Source organism: Carcharhinus amblyrhynchos, chromosome 35, assembly GCF_965287045.1.
Source record: "Carcharhinus amblyrhynchos chromosome 35, sCarAmb.v2.hapA, whole genome shotgun sequence".
NCBI classification, from domain to species: Eukaryota; Metazoa; Chordata; class Chondrichthyes; order Carcharhiniformes; family Carcharhinidae; genus Carcharhinus; species Carcharhinus amblyrhynchos.
In genome coordinates, this window is record NC_137358.1 from 7418218 (window position 1) to 7442301 (window position 24084).

The following is a 24084-nucleotide window of genomic DNA, read 5'->3' on the forward strand; positions in this document are numbered from 1 at the left end:
CTGCCACCCATGCCATCCCAACTCAATAGCCTAATCCTGCTTTCTCCCCATAACCTTTCATCCCATTCACCCCAAGTGCTACATCCAGCCACCTCTTGAATATATTCAATGTTTTGGCATCAACTACATCCTGTGGCAATGAATTCCACAGGCTCACCACTCTTTGGGTGAAGAAATGTCTCCTCATCTCCATCCTTAATGGTTTACCCGAATCCTCAGACTGTGCCCCCTGGTTCTGGACTCCCCCACCATCGGGAATATCCTCCCCGCATCTATCCTGTCTCATCCTGTTAGAATTTCTCTGTGAGATTTCCCCCCCCACTTCATTTGTCTGAATAAGGCGGTTTACTGGGGCAATGATGGAGTTTCTGGGAGTGGGTGTGTGTTTTGGAAGATTATTGTGGGATTAAGTTGTTTAAGTTTATTTATCAGTGTCACAAGTAAGGCTTACATTAACTCTGCAATGAAGTTACTGTGAAAATCCCCCAGTCGCCACACTCCAGCACCTGTTCGGGCACACTGAGGGAGAATTTAGCATGGCCAATTTAACCAGCACATCTTTCGGACTGTGGGAGGGAACCGGAGCACCCAGAGGAAACCCACGCAGACACGGGGGGGACATACAGACTCCACACAGACAGTGACCCAAGCCGGGAATTGAACCCGGGCTCCTGGTGCTGTGAGGTAGCAGTGCTAACCACTACGCCACTCACCGGGGGTGTAGAGCAGGGGAGGAGAAAGAGAGAGGGTGGCGGGGGGGATGTGGATGTCGCTGGCTGGCCCAGCAATTACTGCCCATCCCTAATTGCCCATTGAACTGAGTGTCTCACTCGGCCATTTCCGAGGGCAGTTGGGAGTTAACCACATCGCTGTGACTCTGGAGTCACATGTAGGTCAGACTGGGTAAGGATGGCAGATTTCCTTCCCTAAAGGACATTAGTGAACTAGGTTGTTTCGACAGGGGAATGAGGGGAAATGGGGAAGACAGGATAGGAACAGGACTGATGAGGAGCAGGAGGGACTGGGGGAAACAGCGAGGGGAATTGGGAAGGACTCTGAGCATTAACTTATCTGTGAACTTTACCTGGGTTTTCGATGGAGCCCAGAGCTAAACAGGGACCAACCCAGCGACAATCCCTGACCCAAACACCAATACAGGTTCAAAGGTATTCCTCCTCTCCGGACCCTTCCTCTTCTGTCCCAGTTACCCCCCTCACCCACCCCGTCCCACCCCCTCCCCACTCCCTTCTCCCTCTACTCCCTCCCCCTCCACTCCCTCCCCATCCTACTCCCTCCCCCATCCTCTCTCCTTCCACTCATTCCTCCTCCACTCTCTCCCCACTCCCTCCCCCCTCCATTCCCTCCCCACTCCCCTCCTCCTCCACTCCCTCCCCACTCCCTCCCCATTCCCCTCCCCCATCCTCTCTCCCTCCACTCATTCCCCTCCACTCTCTCCCCACTCCCTTCCCCCTCCATTCCCTCCCCACTCCCCTCCTCCTCCACTCCCTCCCCATTCCCCTCCCCCATCCTCTCTCCCTCCACTCATTCCCCCTCCACTCTCTCCCCACTCCCTTCCCCCTCTACTCCCTCCCCTCCGCTCCCTCCAGTTTCACTTCATCTCTCTCCCCCTCAATCCCCTCCACCTCAAACCCCTCCACCCCGCACCCACTCCATTCCACTCTCTCCACCCCATGCCCTCCTGCCCCTCGATCCTGTTACCCGCCGCCCCCCCCCCCCCAACAACCCTTGCACTCCCTCCACATCCCTCCCCCCAAACCAACAAAGAGAAATTGGTGGATTTCTGGAGATTACAGTTTGCCAGGGAGATGAATGCGGACAGTGCCGGGGGAATGTGGTTCAGCCATGGTCTACATGACGATGGAGCAGAAGCGATGGGCTGAATGGCCTTCTCCTACTTTCTTAACTCCACCCCACCCCACCCCACCAACATCCATCCCACCGCTGGCCTGTGGTGTAAGAGTTTTTGAAGAATGTCAATATTCAGACGGGATGGAGGACTGGGAGTGGGGAGGAAATGGTGCCTAGAACATGCCAATATATTGGCAGCTAATTTCTCCCCTCTCTCTCTGTCTCTCTGACCTCTGAACCTGGATGTAAAGAGGTAACTGATGGCGAGCGAGGGAAATATGGACCGAAATGCTAAAAAATACTGAGCAATGTGAACCATAGAGTCCCTACAGTGCAGAAAGAGACCATTCAGCCCATCGAGTCTGCGCCAACCACAATCCCACCCAAGCCCTATTCCCATAACCTCACGCTTTTACCCTGCTAATCCTCCTGACACTAAGGGGCAATTTAGCATGGCCGATCCCCCTAACCCGCACATCTTTGGAGGAAACGGGAGCTCCCGGAGGACACGCACACAGACACAGGGACAACTCCACACAGACAGTTCCTGGAGCTAGGAATCGAACCCGGGTCCCTGGTGCTGTGAGGCGGCAGTGCTAACCCGCTGCGGCACCACCCAGCCCAATCCAGGGGGAATAGAATTAGTCAGAGTTGCAAAACATCCATCAATAAAATGTCAGATCAAAAGGTCAGAATGTAAGAAAGTGATGGTCAGGTTTATCCTACGATCTCTGACAGATTCACCTTCAGTGACTTTGGGCTGACTCACTGATATAAACACTGGATGAATTTCTATTGTAACACCAGCACTAGGTAGCCCAGGAACACTGTAATAGTGCCCATGGAGGTAGGGTAAGGAGTTCCCCAGGATCGTATTAATATTGTATCAGTATTTACAGGGGGTCCCCGGGGAGTGTGTCAGTATTTACAGGGGGTCCCCGGGGAGTGTGTCAGTATTTACAGGGGGTCCCCGGGGAGTGTGTCAGTATTTACAAGGGGTCTCGGGGAGTGTGTCAGTATTTACAGGGGATCCCCGGGGAGTGTGTCAGTATTTACAGGGGGTCCCCGGGGAGTGTGTCAGTATTTACAGGGGGTTCCCAGGGAGTGTGTCAGTATTTACAGGGGGTCCCCGGGGAGTGTGTCAGTATTTACAGGGGGATCCCCGGGGAGTGTGTCAGTATTTACAGGGGGTCCGTGGAGAGTGTGTCAGTATTTACAGGGGGTCCCCGGGGAGTGTGTCAGTATTTACAGGGGGTCCCCGGGGAGTGTGTCAGTATTTACAGGGGGTCTCGGGGAGTGTGTCAGTATTTACAGGGGGTCCCTGGGGAGTGTGTCAGTATTTACAGGGGGTCCCCGGGGAGTGTGTCAGTATTTACAGGGGGTCCCCGGGGAGTGTGTCAGTATTTACAGGGGGTCCCCGGGGAGTGTGTCAGTATTTACAGGGGGTCCCCGGGGAGTGTGTCAGTATTTACAGGGGGTCCCCGGGGAGTGTGTCAGTATTTACAGGGGGTCCCCGGGGAGTGTGTCAGTATTTACAGGGGGTCCCCGGGGAGTGTGTCAGTATTTATAGGGGGTCCCCGGGGAGTGTGTCAGTATTTACAGGGGGTCCCCGGGGAGTGTGTCAGTATTTACAGGGGGTCGCTGGGGAGTGTGTCAGTATTTACAGGGGGTCCCCGGGGAGTGTGTCAGTATTTACAGGGGGTCCCCGGGGAGTGTGTCAGTATTTACAGGGGGTCCCCGGGGAGTGTGTCAGTATTTACAGGGGGTCCCCGGGGAGTGTGTCACTATTTACAGGGGGTCCCCGGGGAGTGTGTCAGTATTTACAGGGGGTCCCCGGGGAGTGTGTCAGTATTTACAGGGGGTCTTGGGGAGTGTGTCAGTATTTACAGGGTGTCCCCGGAGAGTGTGTCAGTATTTACAGGAGGTCCCCGGGGAGTGTGTCAGTATTTACAGGGGGGTCCCCGGGGAGTGTGTCAGTATTTACAGGGGGTCCCCGGGGAGTGTGTCAGTATTTACAGGGGGTCCCCGGGGAGTGTGTCAGTATTTACAGGGGGTTCCCGGGGAGTGTGTCAGTACTTACAGGGGGTCCGTGGAGAGTGTGTCAGTATTTACAGGGGGTCCATGGAGAGTGTGTCAGTATTTGCAGGGGGTCCATGGAGAGTGTGTCAGTATTTAGAGGGGGTACCCGGGGAGTGTGTCAGTATTTACAGGGGGTCCCCGGGGGGAGTGTGTCAGTATTTACAGGGGGTCCCCGGGGACTGTGTCAGTATTTACAGGGGGTCCCCGGGGAGTGTGTCAGTAATTGATGGGGATCCTACACTCTCTGCCATCAGCTTTTCAGATTCCACTATGTTCTGCAGTAAATCCATTCCGAGCAATGATTATCCTTCAACACCTTCATTCTCCGACACACTTTCCATTATTGTCAGTGATTTTGTACACTGACATTCTCAGTGTGTCCTCTGTGAAGCTGTCAATATAATTCTCACCGGTCTAGAACGCGAGCAGCCTTGGACAGAAGGAATTGCTCGAGGGTGGGGGGGGCTGCCACAGGAATCAATACTTCAATCAAGAACCTTCACACATCACACACACTCTCATTATTATGAATAAATGAAAACCTTCACCAGGTTATAGTGGGCAGGACCATAAACCACCCCAAACAGCAACTGGATAGCTGAGAAATCTGATTTAATTTGATTTATTATTGTCACATGTATTAGTATACAGTGAAAAGTGTTGTTTCTTGCACACTATACAGTCAAAGCTGGAAAGGAAAAGAGTGCAGAATATATTGTTACAGTCATAGCGAGGGTGTAGAGAAAGATCAACTTAATGCGAGGTAGGTCCATTCAAAAGTCTGACAGCAACAGGGAAGAAGCTGTTTTTGAGTCGGTTGGTACATGACCTCAGACTTTTGTATCTTTTTCTCAATAGAAGAAGGTGGAAGAGAGAATGTCTGGGGTGCATGAGGTCCTTAATTATGCCGGCTGCTTTGCAGAGGCAGCGGGAAGTGTAAATGGAGTCAATAAATGGGAGGCTGGTGGTTTGTGTGATGGATTGGGCTTTGTTCACGACACTTTGTAGTTTTTTGCGGTCTTGGGCAAAGCAGGAGCCCAGACCAAGCTGTGATACAACCAGAAAGGATGCTTTCAATGGTGCATCTGTAAAAGTTGATGAGAGGCGTCGTGGACATGCCAAATTTTCTTAGTCTTCGAAGAAAGTAGAGGTGTTGGTGGGCTTTCTTAACTATAGCATCAGCATTGGAGGGGGAGGGGGGGGGGGGAGGGGGGGTGGCGGTGGATCAGGACAGGTTGTTGGTGATCTGGACACCTAAAAACATGGAACTTTCAACCATTTCCACATCATCCCCATTGATGTAGACATGGGCATGTTCTCCTCCACGCTTCCTGAAGTCTTTAGTTTTGTTGACATTGAGGGAGAGATTATTTTCGCTCCACCAGTTCACCAGATTCTCTTTTAGCTTTGACAAAGGGTTATCTGGACTCGAAACATCAGCTCTTTTCTCTCCTTACAGATGCTGCCCGACCTGCTGAGAGTTTCCAGCGTTTTCTCCTTTGGCACCAAATTCTCGACCTCACTCCTGTACTCTGTCTCGTCGTTGTTTGAGATCCAACCCACTACGGTGGTGTCATTAGCAAGCTTGAAAATCGATCTGGAAGGGAATTAGACCACACAGTCAGAGGTGTCATAAGGAGTATAGTAGGGGGCTGAGAACACAGTCTTGCGGGCACCGGTGTTGAGGTTGATTGTGGAGGAGGTGTTGTTGTCTATCCTTACTGATTGTGGTCTGTGGGTTTGGAAGTTCAAAGTCCAGTCGCAGAGGCAGGAGCCGAGGCCCAGGCCATGGAGTTTGGAGATGAGGTTCGTAAGAACAATGGTGTTGAAGGCTGAGCTGTAGTCAATAACTCGGAGTCTGATATAGGTATCCTTGTTATCTAGATGTTCCAGGGTTGAGTGCAGGGCCAGGGAGATGGCATCTGCTGTGGATCTGTTGTGGCAGTTGGCAAACTGTAGTGGATCCAGATAGTCCGGGAGCTGGAATTGATTTGTGCCATGACTAACCTTTCGAACAGTAGAAAGTCTCACAACACCAGATTAAAGTCCAATGGGTTTATTTGGAATCACGAGCTACTGACCTGATGAAGGAGAAGTGCTCTGAAATTGCTGGACTTTAACCTGGTGTTGTGAGACTTCTTACTGTGCCCACCCCAGTCCAACACTGGCATCTCCACAGCATGGCTAACCTATCGAAGCAGTTCATAATGATGGATATCAGAGCCATCGTACAATACTCATTAAGGCACACTGCCTGTCTTTTTCTAGTACTGGATGATGAATCTTCCTCCTGTGCAGAGCTGATCTTCTCTCAGTCATAGTTACAATTGAACTCTCCGCCATCAATTAGTCGAGAGGCAGCACTGCTGCCTCACAGCGCCAGGGACCCGGGTTCGATCCAGCCTTGGGTCACTGTCCGTGTGGGGTTTGCACGTTCTCTCCGTGTCTGCATGGGTTTCCTCCGGGAGCTCCGGTTTCCTCCCACAGTCTAAAGATGTGCAGGTCAGGTGGATTGGCCATGTTAAACTGTCTTGTAGTGTCGGGGGGATTAACAGAGTAAATACATGGGGTTTTGGGGATAGGACCTAGGTGGGATTGTGGCCGATGTATTTACAGGGGGTCCCCGGGGAGTGTGTCAGTATTTACAGGGGGGTCCCCGGGGAGTGTGTCAGTATTTACAGGGGGTCCCCGGGGAGTGTGTCAGCATTTACAGGGGGGTCCCCGGGGAGTGTGTCAGTATTTACAGGGAGGTCCCCGGGGAGTGTGTCAGTATTTACAGGGGGTCCCCGGGGAGTGTGTCAGTATTTACAGGGGGTCCCTGGGGAGTGTGTCAGTATTTACAGGGGGTCCCCGGGGAGTGTGTCAGTATTTACAGGGGGTCCCCGGGGAGTGTGTCAGTATTTACAGGGGGTCCCCGGGGGGAGTGTGTCAGTATTTACAGGGGGGTCCCCGGGGAGTGTGTCAGTATTTACAGGGGGGTCCCCGGGGGGAGTGTGTCAGTATTTACAGGGAGGTCCCCGGGGAGTGTGTCATTATTTACAGGGAGGTCCCCGGGGAGTGTGTCATTATTTACAGGGAGGTCCCCGGGGAGTGTGTCTGTATTTACAGGGGGTCTCGGGGAGTCTGTCAGTATTTACAGGGGGGTCCCCGGGGGGAGTGTGTCAGTATTTACAGGGAGGTCCCCGGGGAGTGTGTCAGTATTTACAGGGAGGTCCCCGGGGAGTGTGTCAGTATTTACAGGGAGGTCCCCGGGGAGTGTGTCAGTATTTACAGGGGGTCCCTGGGGAGCGTGTCAGTATTTACACGGGGTCTCGGGGAGTGTGTCAGTATTTACAGGGGGTCTCGGGGGAGTGTGTCTGTATTTACAGGGGGTCGCCGGGGAGTGTGTCAGTATTTACAGGGGGGTCCCCGGGGGGAGTTTGTCAGTATTTACAGGGGGTCCCCGGGGAGTGTGTCAGTATTTACAGGGGGGTCCCCGGGGGGAGTGTGTCAGTATTTACAGGGGGTCCCCGGGGAGTGTGTCAGCATTTACAGGGGGTCTCCGGGGAGTGTGCCATAATTTACAGGGGGTTCCCAGGGAGTGTGTCAGTAGGGGTTCTGTTTTGATGGGCTGAATGGCCTTTTTCTGGACCGCAGGGACTCCATGATGATGAGAAGCGGGGAAGGAGGTCAGACTCTTGGACTTACTCGCTCTGCAGTAACTTTTGATGGGATGCGCTTTCTCCTCTGAGGTCCATCTCAGTCATACTGCTCATCGTCACTTCAGGCCTGATGTGTGAGGAACTATCGTGGGTTAACTGCGAGTTGGCCATGTCACTACGAGAGACGTGGTGTTATGGGATAGGACGGAATCTGCCCAATCGCGTGCTGGTTAAACACTCGCTTTGATCTGCGATTATTGACATGAGCCATTTGCTGCCCCCATCTCCCTCACCGAAAACCTCACAATAAAGTCTAAAGTTTATTTATTAGTTGCAAGTCAGGCTTACATTAACCCCGCAATGAAGTTACTGTGGAAATCCCCTAGTTACCATACTCTGTTCGGGTTACACTGAGGGTAAATTTACATTACACCCTAACCCGCGCATCTTTGGACTGTGGGAGGAAACCGGAGCACCCGGAGGAAACCCATGCAGACACGGGGAGAATGTGCAGACTCCACACAGACAGTGACCCGAGGCCGGGAATCGAACCCAGCTCCTTGGTGCTGCGAGGCAGCAGTGCCACCATGACCATGAGATTTTTATTCAGACTGCAATGAACCATACCATTAGAGGGAAAGCACAGACTTGCTGTAACTGAGGGAGTGCTGCACTGTCAGAGTGCTGCTGTCTTTCAGGCGAGAGTCTCCATCATCTCTCTCTCGTCTCAACGCAAAAGACCAGCCTGTGGCTCAAAGCAGAGCAGAGGAGTTCTCCCCGGGGGGGGAGGGTGGGAGCCTTGGGGGCAACACTTACCCACGTCACCGAGAATGCAGATGACCGGACGATCATTGTCGACATTGCTGTGCGTGGGATCTTGCTGTGCGCACGTTGGCGGCCACGCTTCCCACATTCCAACACCGGCTACTTTTCAAACATTGGCTGCAAGGCCCTTCGAAACACCCTGGGATTGCGATAGGCGCTAAATAAAGGCAAGTTCCACAGTTTCCCACCCTGTTCAGCTGGTTCTGGCCAACCTTTGAATGCACCCAATTCTAATTCTTTTTATTATTCATTTGTGGTCTGTGTGTGTGTGTGTTTTTTTATTCATTTGTGGGTCGTGGGCGTCGCTGGCATTTATTGCCCATCCTTAATTGCCCTTGGAGAGGAGTTGAGAATCAAACACATTGCTGTGGTTCTAGAGTCAGATGTAGGCCAGACCAGGTAAGGACGGCAGATCTCCTTCCCTAAAGGTGAACCAGATGGGTTTTTCCGACATTCGGCAATGGATCATCAGTAGATTCTTAATTCCAGATTTTTTTTATATTGAATTCGAATTCCACCAACTGCCGTGGCGGGATTCGAACCCGGGTCCCCCAGAACATTAGTTGAGTTGTTTGTGGGGAGTCGATGGCCTCGTGGTCTTATCACTAGACCATTAATCCAGATTCTCAGCTAATGTGTGAACTGGTACAATCGAGGATGGTGATGGGGGAAAGGAGCGGTCACTTTGGGGGTTCTCCCACTCTGCTAGGGAGAATCGCGTGTCAGCCGATTTGCGGGATTTGCACGTGTGTTCCCGCCGTGCCCGCATCTTCTAGCAACGGCTGTTCAGCCAACAGACCCACGCTAGAGACCGGTGGGAACACAAGGTTTTAATATGTTTTACGCACCTTTTTAACGTGATTAATGCGTGGGGTTAGAGGGACAGGGCTGGGTAGGGTTGTAGCCGATGCAGATTCGATGGGCTGAATGGCCTCTTCCTGCACTGTGGAGATTTTATGATTAGCGGGCCCCAGGTCTGAATTCTCCAGCCCGCTAGAGTCTCCCAACCCGTCAGGCGTCCTTCGTGTCAGCGGGGTTCAGACCAGCACCCGCCCCCCGCCAACTTCCCGAGAACTATGGGACTATCCCGCTGGAGTGAAGTGGGGGACAATCAGGGCATGGGCAGCCTGGCAGTGCCTAAGGGGCAAAGTGCCAATGCCCACCTTGGCACTGCCCATCAGTTACCAGGCAGGGCCCAGGGGGCGATTGGTGGGGGTGGGAGGATCCCGCTGCCATTGGGTCGGGCAAGAGGGAGGCCAGCGATCGGGGGCGTGGTCAGCAGGGGTGGAGGGGGTAGAGGGGGTGGGCTGGGTACTGGGGTGCTCTGGCCGGGATGGGGGGCGGGGGTGATCGGGGCTGACCTGGGAATGGTCATGGGAGTGGGGGGGGCCATGATCGGTCATGGCGAGGGGGTTGCGGGGGGGGGCTAGGGGAGCAGCACTGCGGGGGTCCCGGGCTGGCCAGCGATTGAGCTGGCCAACAAACTGCAGGCTGACAGTTCAGAGCCACTGCGCATGTGCAGAGCTGCTGAACTGTGGGCCACCAGCCTGAATAGGCTCCGCCTGCCCCGAGCTTTTAATGATATTCACAATAGTGGCCTCTGCAGAACGGGGAGATTCGAGTCCGAACTCCCACTGAATAAACAATCGTGATCTAGACCAGTTTTCTCACGAATTCAGGGCGTTTTTTTTTGGGAGAACCACACAGTTTGTCTCACTCCTGGTAAATCTCAGGTGTGAAGACAACTGTGTAAAAGAACGGCACAATTCCCCTTGCGAGCCAAAAAGAGGTGAATGAATAAATGAATGACAAAGACCATCTTCAGCTACGAAAATTAGAGGATTTTCTCTCTTTAATTCTGTCAAACAGACAAGGGTCCCACAAAAGCTTCTGGCCCTGACCAATAGTAACAAACAAACTCCCGTTAATATTTACATTTATTTACAATCAGGGACAGCGAGTCAAGCAAATAGTACCTGTGGGAGGGGGGATGCCACTCAGTGCCAGAGGCCGCGGGGAACCCTCCTGAGCCCGTCGTTACCACCCGCCCAGTTTTCGTTGCGAGCTTGGGCTGCCACGATGCCAAGTGGGCAGGCACGTCCACACGGTGCCACACGGTGCCCACATTGGCAGCACACTGGCAGCCGTACCAAACTTCTCCAATTCCCTCAGTGGTGCTAAGGAGAAACGGAGCCACACTTCTAACAGCGCCCGAGACGGCGCGCGTTACGTACATCAAGCCAATCAGGAACTGTGCACGGAGCCTCCCATCGGATTCTTTACAGCGACGTCTCAATGAGCCGGACTCCAGCCCCCCACCCTCCCCTCCCCGTTGCTTGCAAAATATATACAGATACACCTCGAACTGTTATCAAAAAACAAAAAGGTGCTAAAAGGATTTAACCTCGCTTCCCCAAATGTGGCATCGTGCAGTTAATGCTTCCTGTGGGGTGCAGTCTCCGATTCTAGCCGTGAGAATGAGGAATATAGGCTCGTTCTCTCACTGCAGGTCACAGGGGGCTTGCCCTGTAAGAGCTAACACTCTCTTATAACAATAAATTTACAACAAGGGTGCACTTTCTAAAATAAACAGAATACTGCAACAGGGCAAAGCGGCCTGTTTGATCAGAACCTCATCTACCAACTGTCCATCACCTACAAGGACAAAAGTCAGGAGGGTGATGGAGTACGCCCTGAACGGGTGCGGCTCCAACAACACTCAAGAAGCTCGGTGTCACCCAGGACAAATCCGCTTGATTGGTGTCCCGTTCATCAACTTAAGCTTCGTTCCTCCACCCTCACTGCTCAGTAGCAGCAGCATGTACCATCTACAAGATGCACTGCCGCAACTCACCAAGGGTCCTTTGATGACATCTTCCAAATCAGCGACCTCTACCATCTACAAGGACCGGGGTAACAGGCACATGGGGAACACCACCCCACCTCCCCCACCCCCCCCGGGAAGTTCCCCTCCAAGCCACTCACCATCCTGACTTGGAAATGTATCAGCCGTTCCCTTCGCTGGGTCAAAATCCTGGAACTCCCTCCCTAACGGTGGTGAACCTACCCCAGGTGGGCCACAGGGGGTAAGAGATGGCGGCTCACCCACCACCTTCTCGAGGGACAATTAGGGATGGGGAATCTGCATCTCACTGAATAATAATAATAATAATAATAATAAAAAGGGATGCACAGTAAAGCCCTGCGTTTACGTCTAAGACCCAGAGTACCATTTATCCATCAAACCAACCCCCCCCACCCAAATTAATTGAGCATAATGGAGCAGCAATGGGTTAGGACAAGATTTAGATTTTGTCTGCAGGCTGTACCTTCTATCGAGTGACAAGAGGACTCCAATCATTTTAACTGGTTGACAAAACGCCCGCCAGAACCTGGACACAATTTGGATATTGGGCCAAGGTAGAGATACGAACAGAAGGTCTGCTCCCTCGCTCTGAGGGATAAGGGCTAATCTGTATCCTACCTCCAACCACCCATCCTGCTTCTGTATTCCTCAGCTAGCTAAATGCAGGCAGGAAATGAATTGCTTTTGGCAGGGTAAAGGTCCACACTGTGTCACTGGAAACATTTCCCCCTCTCCTGAAAAGATAGGCTCGAATTCTAAAATTTTGTTCCCATTGACCTCAGCTCCCCCAAGCAGTGGTGAAGGTTTCTCCCTACAGGGCGGAGGTTATCATCACCTTGGCTACATACAAACCGTAGGAGATACCTTTAAATTGCTCCCCCACCCCACCCCCCCCCCACCCACCCTTCCCTTCCCCTACTCCCCTAAACCAGCCCTAGCCCACCAGGGGGAAATGGAGAGCGTCGGCCTTTAGACCTTCCGAGCTTTCCGGAAAGGACAACACGGCCACACGGCTCTACTCAAAAGCAGCTAGCGTTCAGTCTGAATCTCGGCGCGTCAAAGTGGAAGGCGATGGCTCTGGCAGCTTTCGACAGCGCAAGACAAAACACAAACGCAAAAAAAAAACAAGGATGTAAGTGCAGCGTTGAGAACCAGCTTTCACACCTGAATCCAACATGGTCCCAGATGGAAGAGTCCGTAAAGGAAAAGGGACCCTCGCTGCGGCTCTACGGCAAGTAGCCAGCTTTGCAATCCGACTTCCTCTGGCCCAGTAACATGCCGTCAAACTGGTAGGTGAGCTTTTTCTTGATCTTGCGGATCTCGCCTGTCTTGCCGTAGTTTCTCAGCGCCCGGGCCATCTTCTGGTAGGTCATCTTCTTGCGGTTGCCCTTCTGCATGCCCCAGCGATGGGCCAGCTGCTCCTTGTGCTTGGAGGAGAACTGGAACGTCCCCTTCTCGCGGTCCACCCACCAGACGCAGTCCCTCATGTCACCGCTCTTCAGTAGCTCCAGCAGGAACTGGTAGAGACGGACTTTCTTCCGGGCACCTGCACAAGTCGGGAAGTAGGTTAGTCACAGGAGCAGCCACTTCGAATCTGCAGCCTTCCCACTACAGACGTAGGAGGCACAGTAAGAAGTCTCACAACACCAGGTTAAAGTCTGAAAGGGTTTATTTGGTAGCACGAGCTTTCAGAGCGCTGCCCCTTCATCAGGTGAGTCCGAACTATTGTGCCCACCCCAGTCCAACACCAGCATCTCCACATCATGACTTACAAGGCAAACACACTTCCATCTATTCATTGGTCAGGGCATTGAGTACAAGAGTCGGATGTCATGCTGCAGTTTTATAAAACTTTGGTTGGCTGTACTTTTTTTTGTTCATTCGTGGGACATGGGCATCGCTGGCTGGGCCCAGCATTAACTGACCAGCCCCAGTCACTCTTGTTCAAAGGACAGTTGAGAGTCAACCACATTGCTGCGGCTCTGGAGTCACATTTAGGCCAGACCGGGTAAGGACAGCAGATTTCCTTCCCTAGAGGGACATTAGTGAACCAGATGGGTTTTCCCGACAATCGACAGTGGTTTCATGGTCATGAGTAGATTCTTCATTCCAACTACTTTTTTTAATTACTGAATTCAAATTCCACCATCTGCTATGGCGGGATTCGAACTCGGGTCCCCAGAACATTCGCTGAGTTTCTGGGTTAATAATCTAGCGGTAATACCACTACGCCATTGGCCTCTCCTACTTATAGAGTATTGCATTCAATTGTGGTCATCACATTACAGGAAGGATGTGGAGGTTTTAGGGAGGGCACAGAGGGGTTTACCAGGATGCTGCCTGGAATGGAGGGCATGAGATATAAGGAGAGGCTGGTCAAACTCGGGTTGCTTTCTCTGGAGCGGCGGACGCCGAGGGGAGACCTGATAGAAGTCTATAAAATTATGAAAGGCACAGATAGTGTTGGCAGTCAGAATGTTTTTCCCAGAGTTGAAATGTCTAAAGCTATGGAGCATGTGCTTAAACTGAGAGGGGGAAAGTTGAAAGGAGATGTGAGGGGCAAGTTTTTTTTACTCAGAGAGTGGGAGGTGTCTGGAACTGGCTGCCAGGGGTGATGGTGGTGGCAGATACAATAGGGGCATTTAAAGGGCTTTTAGATAAGTGCATGAATATGCAAGGAATAGAGGGATATGGAGCAAGGACAGGCGGACGGGATTGGCTTAATTTTGTGTCATGTTCAACACAACATCGTGGGCCGAAGGGCCTGTTCCTGTGCTGTTTTGTTCTACTGTTTCTTTTGCATGGGACAAGTCACTAGCATCAAGCATGGCTGACCAGAAAACTCTCCCATTCTTACCACCTGTCAGAGGATTGGAAGGATTTGCAGGTTGACACTCAATCTGCTTGATAGTGTTGTCAATGCACCTTCCTCAGCCATCAAGTCCTGAGGTGGGATTTGAACCCAGAGCTTATGGCTCAGAAGCAGGGGCACTAACCCCACTGCGCCACCAGACCTCCTTCAGGAGTATTAGCCCGTTTATCTATTAGTGGCAAGTAGGCTTACATTAACACCACAATGAAGCTACTGTGAAAATCCCCTAATTGCCACAATCTGGCGCCTGTTCAGGTACACTGAGGGAGAATTTAGCACGGCCAATGCACCCTAACCTGCATGTCTTTCGGACTGTGGGAGGAAACCGGAGCACCCTGAGGAAACCCACGCAGACATGGGGAGAATGCGCAAACTCTACACAGACAGTGACCCAAGCTGGGAATTGAACCTGGGTCCCTAGTGCTGTGAGGCAGCAGTGCTAACCACTGTGCCGCCCCAGTAGTCAGATGACTTGACAATCAAGGCGTTTGGGTCAATGCAAGAGAGAGAGAGAGAGAGAGAGATAGGAACTGCCTCAGTGAGGAACAGCATGCAACAGTGCCATGTTGGGGCCAGTGGGGAGGTGCGGCAGGTCAGGAGGAGAAAGGCAGCTAGCAGCAGTGGCAGGAAAGCTGTCCACATCCGATACGGACAGGATTAGGTTCAGCTGCGAGATATTCAACAGCCAAATGGCTTGGCTGGGAAGAGTGAGAAAGGTTGTGGTGGCAGAAGGTGGCAAGACAGCAAGGGGAGGTAATGGCTGAGGGAGAGTGGGGAAGAAGCCTACGCCTGTGTGGTCCCAGGGACAGACTCAGCGCCCAAAGAGGCGACAGCTGCGTACGCAGTAACAAAATCGATTAATACATGGATCAACTTTCTAAAAAAAAGAGATGGTCTGAATTGTAGAATTCAATTTTCAAACAGTGACATTGGCTATTTATCTATAAAATAGCTTAAAGTTAGTTAGAGTGAGAGACAGTGACATACTGGTAATGTTTAGTAATCCCGAGGCCCAAGTGGTTCAAATCCCACCACAGAACCTGGAATTTCAATGCAATTGATAGAAATTATCATGACATATGAGTGAACCTTTAAGAAAGTTTTTTTTTTAAAAGCTTACAGCTTTAGTGATATCATCGGGGGTGGACTAAGATGTAACAGTCAGATGATGGGGTTTTTTTCCTTTGGGCTTTCAGTTTCATTCTGGGGAGTGTGTTGGAAGCAGTTTTAGCAGTAAGCTAAGAAACAGTCTCTCTCTCTCCCTGTTCTTGTCTTTAAGAAGCTGTGTTTTGGGAAATAGATGTGGCCACAATTTCTCCTGAGTTGCTTCACAAGGGACTTTTAGCACTCAACTCCCGGATTTGATCTGCTATTATTTATTACTGTCACATGTATTAGCAGACAGTGAAAAGTATTGTTTATTGCATGCTACGCAGGCAAAGCATAGCGTTCATAGAGAAGGAAAGGAGAGGGTGCAGAATGTGGTGTTACAGTCATAGCTAGGGTGTAGAGGAAGATCAACTTAATGTGAGGTAGGATCATTCAGAAGTCTGACAGCAGCAGGGAAGAAGCTGTTCTTGAGTCGGTTGGTATGTGACCTCAGACTTTTGTATCTTTTTCCAAACAGAAGAGAGAATGAGGAGAGGAGGTGGGATTCCTGTACAAAGTGGACATTAACCTATGTTGTATTGTGCATATTTGGAGGGTTTTATCTATTGGATGTTGGCTTTTGTTGGAACACATTAGAGATATTTCCTATTACGTTATTGTGGTTGTGGTGTTTCTTGTTTGTAGATGTTTAAAGTTCTTGCTAAGTGTCTTACTGTACATGTCAACAATATTCTTAATTAAACTGGGTTTTTGATAAAAGCTCCTCATGGCTCAGTTGGATCAGACTTGGAGTGAAACTTCTCATGCTCACCCTAACCAAGTTCAATGTAAAACATTATGGGCCAGGTGAGCTTCATAGAACACCGGTGGGTATCTGATCTGGTTTGTAACAATTCATATAAAAGGTGCCACAAGGTAATGGCGGCCATGATAACTATCATCGATTGTCATTAAAAATCACTAATGTCCTGTTTAAGGAAGGAAATCTGCCGTCCTTACCCGGTCTGGCCTACGTGTGACTCACGGCAATGTGCTTGATTCCCAACTGCCCCGTGAGATGGCGGTGCCAGACACTCAGTACAAGGGGGCGATTAGGGGCAGGCAGCCAATATTGGCCAGTGATACTCAAATCCCATAAAAGGATCAAGCAAGAGTACTCCGTTTGAGAAATACGCATTGGCTCCTTCGGAAATTTACCCAGGAGCTCGAGTGAACACTAGCACCCCACCACCAACCCCCCCCCCCAACCAGCCCCTTGCAACACCCCCACCCCCCTCCAAAAGCCCCCAGAAATTAACCTCTCGCCTGAATTTTTTTTCCCTGCGGTTTGTCCAACTCTGATACTCCTGCACACAGCAGCTGGTGGGAATTGGTGGGTTTCGCTCCCTCACCCTGCTGCTCCCTCAGTACAGCTGGCAGCAGCTGGATTCAATGCCCAAGGGACTTGTGCCCGGATTCGTGGTGCGAAGCTACAGATCTATTTGTAGCAGACAACTGCTGCAAGCAACACAACTACATTTCCTGTGTCTGTAGAACATCACGTAGCTCTCCCATCTCTGTCTCTCTCTGACCCTCTCTCTCTCTCTGTCCCTCTCGCTCCCTCTCTATCCCTCTCCCTCTCTGTCCCTCTCCCTCCCTTCCTTTCCCTCTCTGTCTGTCCCTCTCTATCCCTCTCTCTCTCTCTGTCCCTCTCTCTCCCTTCCTTTCCCTCTCTGTCTCTCCCTCTCTATCCCTCACCCTCTCTGTTCCTCTCCCTCTCTGTCCCTCTCCTTCTCTCTCTCTCTGTACCTCTGTCTCTCTCTCTCTCTCTCTGTCTCTCCCTGTCTGTGTGTGTCTCTCTCTGTGTCTCTCTCTCTCTCTCTATCCCTCTTACTCTCTGTCCCTCTTTGTCCCTCTCTGTCTCTGTCCGTCTCTCTCCCTTCCTTTCCCTCTCTGTCTCTCCCTCTCTGTCCCTCTCCCTCTCTCTGGTGGGCCATTCTTCAACCATGGGTATTGGCACACTTGGTTGGGGGGGGGGGCAGGGGGCATGGGTCTCTCCACATTTAAACACCTAACATGTGGGCACTCTGCAGCAGGAGGACGCTGGAATCCAGCCTCTCCCTGAGCCAGGAAGCATTGTTTATTTATTATTAGTTTTAATATTAGTCACAAGTAGGCTTACATTAACACTGCAATGAGGTTACTGTGAAATTCCCCTAATCGCCACATTCTGGCGCCGGGTACACTGAGGGAGAATTTAGCATGGCCAACACACTCTAATCATGGCGTATTTCAGACTGTGGGAAGAAACCGGAGCACCTGGAGGAAACCCACGCAGACATGGGGAGAACACGCAGACTCTGCACAGACAGTGACCCAAGCCGGGAATTTAAGGGTCCATACGCTTGATGAAGGAACAGAGTTTCCAAAAGCTTGTGAGTTCACTATCAAATAAACCGGTTGGACTTTAACCTGGTGTTGTGGGACTTCTTACTGTGTTTAGCACGGTCCAACGCCGGCATCTCCACATCAAAGGGGGCAACCCAGGACACCCCAGTCACACCAAAAGGTGAGAGATGGCAGGAGGGTGGCCTTGGTGGGGTGGGGGGGGTTCTTGTCAGACACAATTCTACTCTCTAACACTCGTATCAACTCGCTGCCAGGGCCTCACTGACCTCCATCGTGTGTCACTGACTCTCGAGGGGGGATGTTTTCGTCAAACTCACTGTCGGAGACCTCCAGCACGGGGCTGCCAATGTTGTAGTCGTCGTCCTCAGAAACCGATGGGCTTGACAGGTCGTTGGATGTCTGGTAGGAAGGATACAACATCGGGAACACCTGCCAGGGAAAAATTAAATCCCGGTGACTAGAATTCTTCAGACAGAGCATCAAAAACAAACAGGACAGGAGGGCGTGGGGGCAGTGGGGTGAGCATCACTGCCTCTGATCCCAGGAAGCTTTGGGGCCAAATACCGCCCCAGGACTTGTTGGTCAAGGAAGATGCATTTATTACACGGACGAATAGCCACCGACGCGCAAGTCCTGCCAACTCGCGCCATTGGCAGTGATGGAAAGAATGTTGGAGCCTCTGCCCCCTCACGATCCATAGCTCCATATTACAACGTGCGGGTAAAAGTGGTTGTTGCCACAGCAACATGGACGTCTTGTTGGAGGGGTAGAGGGGAGAGTGCAATTGGCTGGATGGCAATTTGGAACCAACAACACAAAGTTTGATCCCAGTTGTGGCTGGGATGGAGTCAGGACCTGTCTTCTTGTCCTATCTGTATATCGTATAATCATAGCATCCCTACAGTGCAGAAGGAGGCCATTCGGCCCATTGAGTCTGCACAACCACAACCCCACCCAATCCCCATAACCCCATGCCTTTACCCTAGCTAGTCCCCCGACACTAAGTGGCAACTTAGCATGGCCAATCCACCTAACTCGCACACCTTTGGACAGTAAGGGGCAATTTAGCATGACAAATCAACCTAACCTGCACATCTTTGGACTGTGGGAGGAAATTGGATCACCCAGAGGAAACCCACGCAGACATGGGGAGAACGTGCAAACTCTGCACAGACAGTGACCCAAGCCGGGAACTGAACCCGGGTCCTTGGCGCTGCAAGGGAGCAGTGCTAACCATTGTGCCACCGTGCCACCTTGAGGCAGAGAACTCAAGATGATTGAAGATTATATACAATAGTAGTATGATAAAGAGCAGAAAAGAGTCAAAAATAAAGGCCCCATAGAGAAAAAGACAAAGATGCTGTTTAATCACTTTGAGAGGTTTCCATGTCAACTGTGCTTGCTATCAGCTCCCAGTGTTGAAGGATTTGGCACAGCGGGTTAGCACTGCTGCCTCACAGTGCCAGGGACCTGGGTTTGATTCCCGGTTCGGGTCACTGTCTGTGTGGAGTCTGTACATTCGTGTCTGCGTGGGTTTCCTCCGGGTGCTCCGGTTTCCTCCCACTGTCCAAAAGACGTGCTGGTTAGGGTGCATTGGCCGTGCTAAATTCTCCCTCAGTGTGATCCAAACAGGCGCCGGAGTGTGGTGACTAGGAGATTTTCACAGTATCTTTATCGTGGTGTTAATGTTAGCCTACTTGTGATACTAATAAATAAACTTTAAACTTTTAATCTCCCGACTGCATCATTCCATTATCCTGTCCGCAATGGGATGCTGGTCTATAACTCCAGGAGGCAGGAATTAGTGTCAATGTCCCTGAAAGACTTGCACAGTTTTAGCTTCACAAGAAGGGCAAGCCATAGATCAGCCTCAAACCCTTGCCGCCTCTCTCAATCCCTTTTCTCTCTTGTAACACATCCTAATCCCCTTTATATGGCCTGCTTCAATCTACCTCTTCCCATAACTTACTGCACTCCCTGATCGCTCTTCAAATGAGACAGTTCTGTTCAACTTCCCCACCCAACTTCCTCCTTTTACCAGGAACCAACTCAAATAAAAACAGAAAGTTCTGGAAAAGTTCAGCAGGTCTGGCAGCATCTGCCTCTGTACTCAAATCCTCTAATTATGAAGTACAATATCCCAGATGCTTTGCTAACCACTGTCTTGATATCAGAGAATCCCAACAGTGCAAAAGGAGGCCATTCAGCTGATTAAGTCTGTGTCACCTCTCCAACAGTGCATCTTACCCAGGCCCTACGCTAATTCGCCTAATTTATACATCCTGGAACACTAGGGAGCAATTTAGCATGGCCAATCCACCAAACCTGCACATCTTTGGACACTAAGAGGCAACTTAGCATGGCCAATCCACCTAATGTGCACATCTTTGGACACTAAGGAGCAACTTAGCATGGCCAATGGTCTCCTGTGGGAGAAAACTGGAGCACCCAGAGAATCCCGCGGGGAGAACGTGCAGACTTTGCACAGACAGACACCCAAGACCAGAATCGAACCTGGGTCCCTGGCGCTGTGAGGCAGCAGTGTTACCCACTGTGCCACAGTGCCACCGATATGTCCTGCCAACTTCAAAAATCAATGCACTCCAATCCCCTCTGTTCCTGCACGTTCATTAGAATGGTGCTGTTTAATCTGCATTTCATCTCGCTATTCCTTCTGTCAAAATGCCTTTTTCTCAGGATTAAATTCCTCTTTCTGCTAACCCACCCAAGTCCTGTGGCATTCCATGTGTATCATCTCATTCTCTGTCACTCCTCCAAGCTTTGGTCGTTAGATTGGTTCCACTGGTTGGTGCAACATCGAGGGCCGAAGGGCCTGTACTGCGCTGTAATGTTCTGTGTTCTTAAGCTTGGTGCCATCGGCAGATGTGGGAGACGTTACCTGGTTGTAGTCCTCCTCCAGTGGGCAGGTGGTGTGATTGGGCAGTGAAGGGTCAGGGGTGCTGACCACCTCCAGAGGGAACTGCGGGTACAAACTCTGCAAGTGGGAGACCGGCACATTCTGGAGCTGCGTGAACTGCCCACCGTCAAAATGGTCGTAGCTCAGGCTGTGATGGTCGGAGCCAGCCCAGTAATGATCTAGAAACAAGAGGGAGCAGTTTGTTAGGGGTGCCATGTCTCGGATTTCCGGCACATTATTAACCTCAGATCCCGTGCTTACCTTTCCACCAGCAAAACCTCCAACAGCTGTCCTGGTCCCCCCACCCCCATACCAACACTATAGTTAAGAAAGGCCACCAATGCCTCTACTTTCTCAGATGACTAAGGAAATTTGGCATGTCAGCTACGACTCTTTACAGATGCACCATAGAAAGCATTCTTTCTGGTTGAATCACAGCTTGGTACGGGCTCCTGCTCTGCCCAAGACTGCAAGAAACTACAAAAGATCGTGAACACAACCCAGTCCATCACTCAATCCAACCTCCCATCCATTGACTCTATCAACACTTCCCGCTGCCTTGGAAAAGCAGCCAGCATAATCAAGGACCCCATGCATCCCGGACATTCTCTCTTCCACCTTCTTCCGTCAGGAAAAAGACACAAAAGTCTGAGGTTCACATACCAACCGACTCAAGAACAGCTTCTTCCCTGCTGCCGTCAGACTTTTGAATGGTCCTACCTCACATTAAGTTGATCTTTCTCTACATCCTACCTATGACTGTAACACTATATTCTGCATCCTCTCCTTCTCTATGAACGGTATGCTTTGTCTGCATAGTGTGCAAGAAACAATACTTTTCACTGTATCCCGATGCATGTGACAATAATAAATTAAGTCAAATCAAAGCAATAACTCAACATGCAAGTTATAACACGACTAATCGAGCTCCTTGGTAAGGTGAAGGAAAGGACATGTGCAGATTTGCAACAGAAGTAGATGGATAAGCTGATAGGGTCAGATGTAGAGATGTGAGAGTGGGCTCACACAGAAAACTGACTCTTTTTATTCATTCGTGGGACATGGGCATCGCTGGCTGGCCAGCATTTATTGCCCTTCCCTAGTTGCCCCTTGAGAAGGTGGTGGTGAGCTGCCTTCTTGAATCGCTGCAGTCCACGTGCTGTGGGTTGACCCTCAGGGAGGGAATTCCAGGATTTTGACCCGGCAACTGCGAAGGAATGGCCGATTTATTTCCGGGTCAGGATGGTGAGTGGCTTGGAGAGGAACTTGCAGGTGGTGGTGTTCCCCATGTTCCTGCTGTCCTTGTCCTTCTAGATGGAAGTGGTCGTGGGTTTGGAAGGTACTGTCTAAGGATCTTTGGTGAATCGCTGCAGTGCATCTTGTAGATGGTACACACTGCTGCTAGACATAGACCAGCTGGGCTGAATGGCCTGTTTCGATGCTGTAAATGTGAAATGATTTTATTACTTATTTAAATATTTATTAAGGCAGAGATACAATATGAGGCGGCACGGTGGCACGTGGTTAGCACTGCTGCCTCACAGCACCAGGGACCTGGGTTCGATTCCCGGCTTGGGTCACTGTCTGCGCGGAATCTGCACACTCTCCCCATATCTGCATGGGTTTCCTCCGGGTGCTCCGGTTTGCACCAGAGTGGAGGGGAGAAAACAGATGGTCGCTTTCAATCTCGGTCCGATACCCAAGCCACTGACCTGTCGGCTGCTCTGGCTCAGCCACATAGTAGGAGCAGAAGGCAGTTGGGTGCTTGCTGTACGATTCTGTTTCGTATGTTACTGCCTCGGGATACTGCAAAGAAACGGAATGGTCAGAGTTAGCTAACACACGCCTCATTCGCACAAGCTCTTCCCCCAACCGCCCCTCCACCCCCCTCACTTCCTTGGACATCCCGTGACCCGTGGAGCAGGGTAAAGATCTCCTCCAGTTTGCAGCCAACGAAACATTAAACTTGTGCCGATGGAGCACCTTTCGCATCCTGAGGACTTCCCCCAGGCGTTTCAGTCAATGAAGCATTTGCTAAGTGGCACTGGTGAGGCCGCCACTGTGAACAGTTTTGGTGTCACAGAGTCATAGGAGATTACAACATTAGGGCGGCACGGTGGGTTAGCACTGCTGCCTCACGGCGCCAGGGACCTGGGTTTGATTCCCAGCTTTATGTCACTGTCTGTGTGGAGTTTGCACGTTCTTGCCGTGTCGGCATGGATTTCCTCCGGGTGCTCCAGTTTTTTCCCACAGTCCGAAAGATGCCCTGGTTAGGGTGCATTGACCCAAACAGGTGCTGCAGTGTGGTGACTAGGAGAATTTCATAATAACATCATTGCAGTGTTAATGTTAGCCTTATTTGTGACTAATAAATAAACTTTTAACTTTAGCATGGAAACAGGCCCTTCGGCCTCACTTGTCCATGCCGTCCCTTTTTTCAAAGCCACTAAGCTAATTCCAATTGCCTGCATTTGGCCCATATCCCTCTACACCCACCTTACCCATAATAACTGTCCAAACAATTTTTAAAAGACAAAATTGTACCCGCCTCCATTACTGCCTCTGGCAGCTTGTTCCAGACACACATCACCCTCTGTGTGAAAAAATTGCCCCTACCTGTGGGAAAAGATATTGACTATCTAGCTGATCTATGCCCCTCGTCATTTTATAGATCTCTACAAGATCACCCCTCAGCCTCCTACGCTCCAGAGATAAGAGTCCCAGTCTAATAAAGTCTAATCTGAGTTTAGCTTATTTTATTAAAGTCTATTTATTAGTCACATGTAAAGCTTACATTAATGTTACAATGAAGGTACTGTGAAATTCCCCCAGTTGCCACACTTTGGCACCTGTTTGGGTCAATGCACCCTAACCAACTTGTCTTTCAGGCTGTGGGAGGAAACTGGAGCACCCGGAGGAAACCCACGCAGACACGGGGAGAACGTACAGACTCTGCACAGACAGTGACCCAAGACAGGAATTGAAACCATGTCCCCAAGCTCTGTGGGGCAGCAGTGCTAACCATTGTGCCACCATGCCATCCTTCCTTACTATACAGAGAGTGCAGTGAAGGTTTACCAGGCTGATTCCTGGGATGGCAGGTCTGTCATATGAGGAGAGACTAAGTCGGTTAGCATTATATTCACTGGAGTTTAGAAGAGTGAGAGGGGATCTCACAGAAACTTATAAAATTCTAACAGGGTTAGACAGGGTAGATTCAGGAAGAATATTCCCAATGGTGGGGGGGTGTCCGGAACTCGGGGTGACATGGTGGCACAGTGGTCAGCACTGCTGCCTCACAGCGCCAGGGACCTGGGTTCAATTCCCAGCTTGGGACACTGTGTGGAGTTTGCACATTCTCCCCATGTCTGCGTGAGTTTCTACCGGGTGCTCCAGTTTCTTCCCACAGTCCGAGAAGCTGGTTAGGGTGCACTGGCCGTGTCAAAATCTCCCTCAGTGTACCCGAACCGGCACCGGAGTGTGGCGACTAGGGGATTTTCACTGTAACTTCATTGCA

At 50.9% G+C, this 24084-nt stretch overlaps 2 protein-coding genes across 2 annotated transcripts in view; both read right to left on the reverse strand.

Annotated features, from left to right (window-relative positions):
- mybpc2a (myosin binding protein Ca) overlaps positions 1 to 8502 on the reverse strand; it is a 56254-nt gene extending 47752 nt beyond the window's left edge. Inside the window, 1 exon segment of the mRNA XM_080217350.1 lies at positions 8406 to 8502. Within this exon segment, the coding sequence (XP_080073476.1) occupies positions 8406 to 8502 (97 nt within the window).
- A 3697-nt stretch (positions 8503 to 12199) lies between these two features.
- The window catches only part of LOC145361621 (transcription factor Spi-B-like), a 31703-nt gene continuing 19818 nt past the window's right edge, over positions 12200 to 24084 (reverse strand). Inside the window, exons 3-6 of the mRNA XM_080217487.1 lie at positions 22280 to 22373; positions 20550 to 20746; positions 17917 to 18079; positions 12200 to 12826 (exon numbers count right to left, since the gene is read on the reverse strand). Coding sequence (XP_080073613.1) covers positions 12507 to 12826; positions 17917 to 18079; positions 20550 to 20746; positions 22280 to 22373 — 774 coding nt within the window. The 3' untranslated portion in view covers positions 12200 to 12506. The remainder of the gene's footprint in view (positions 12827 to 17916; positions 18080 to 20549; positions 20747 to 22279; positions 22374 to 24084) is intronic.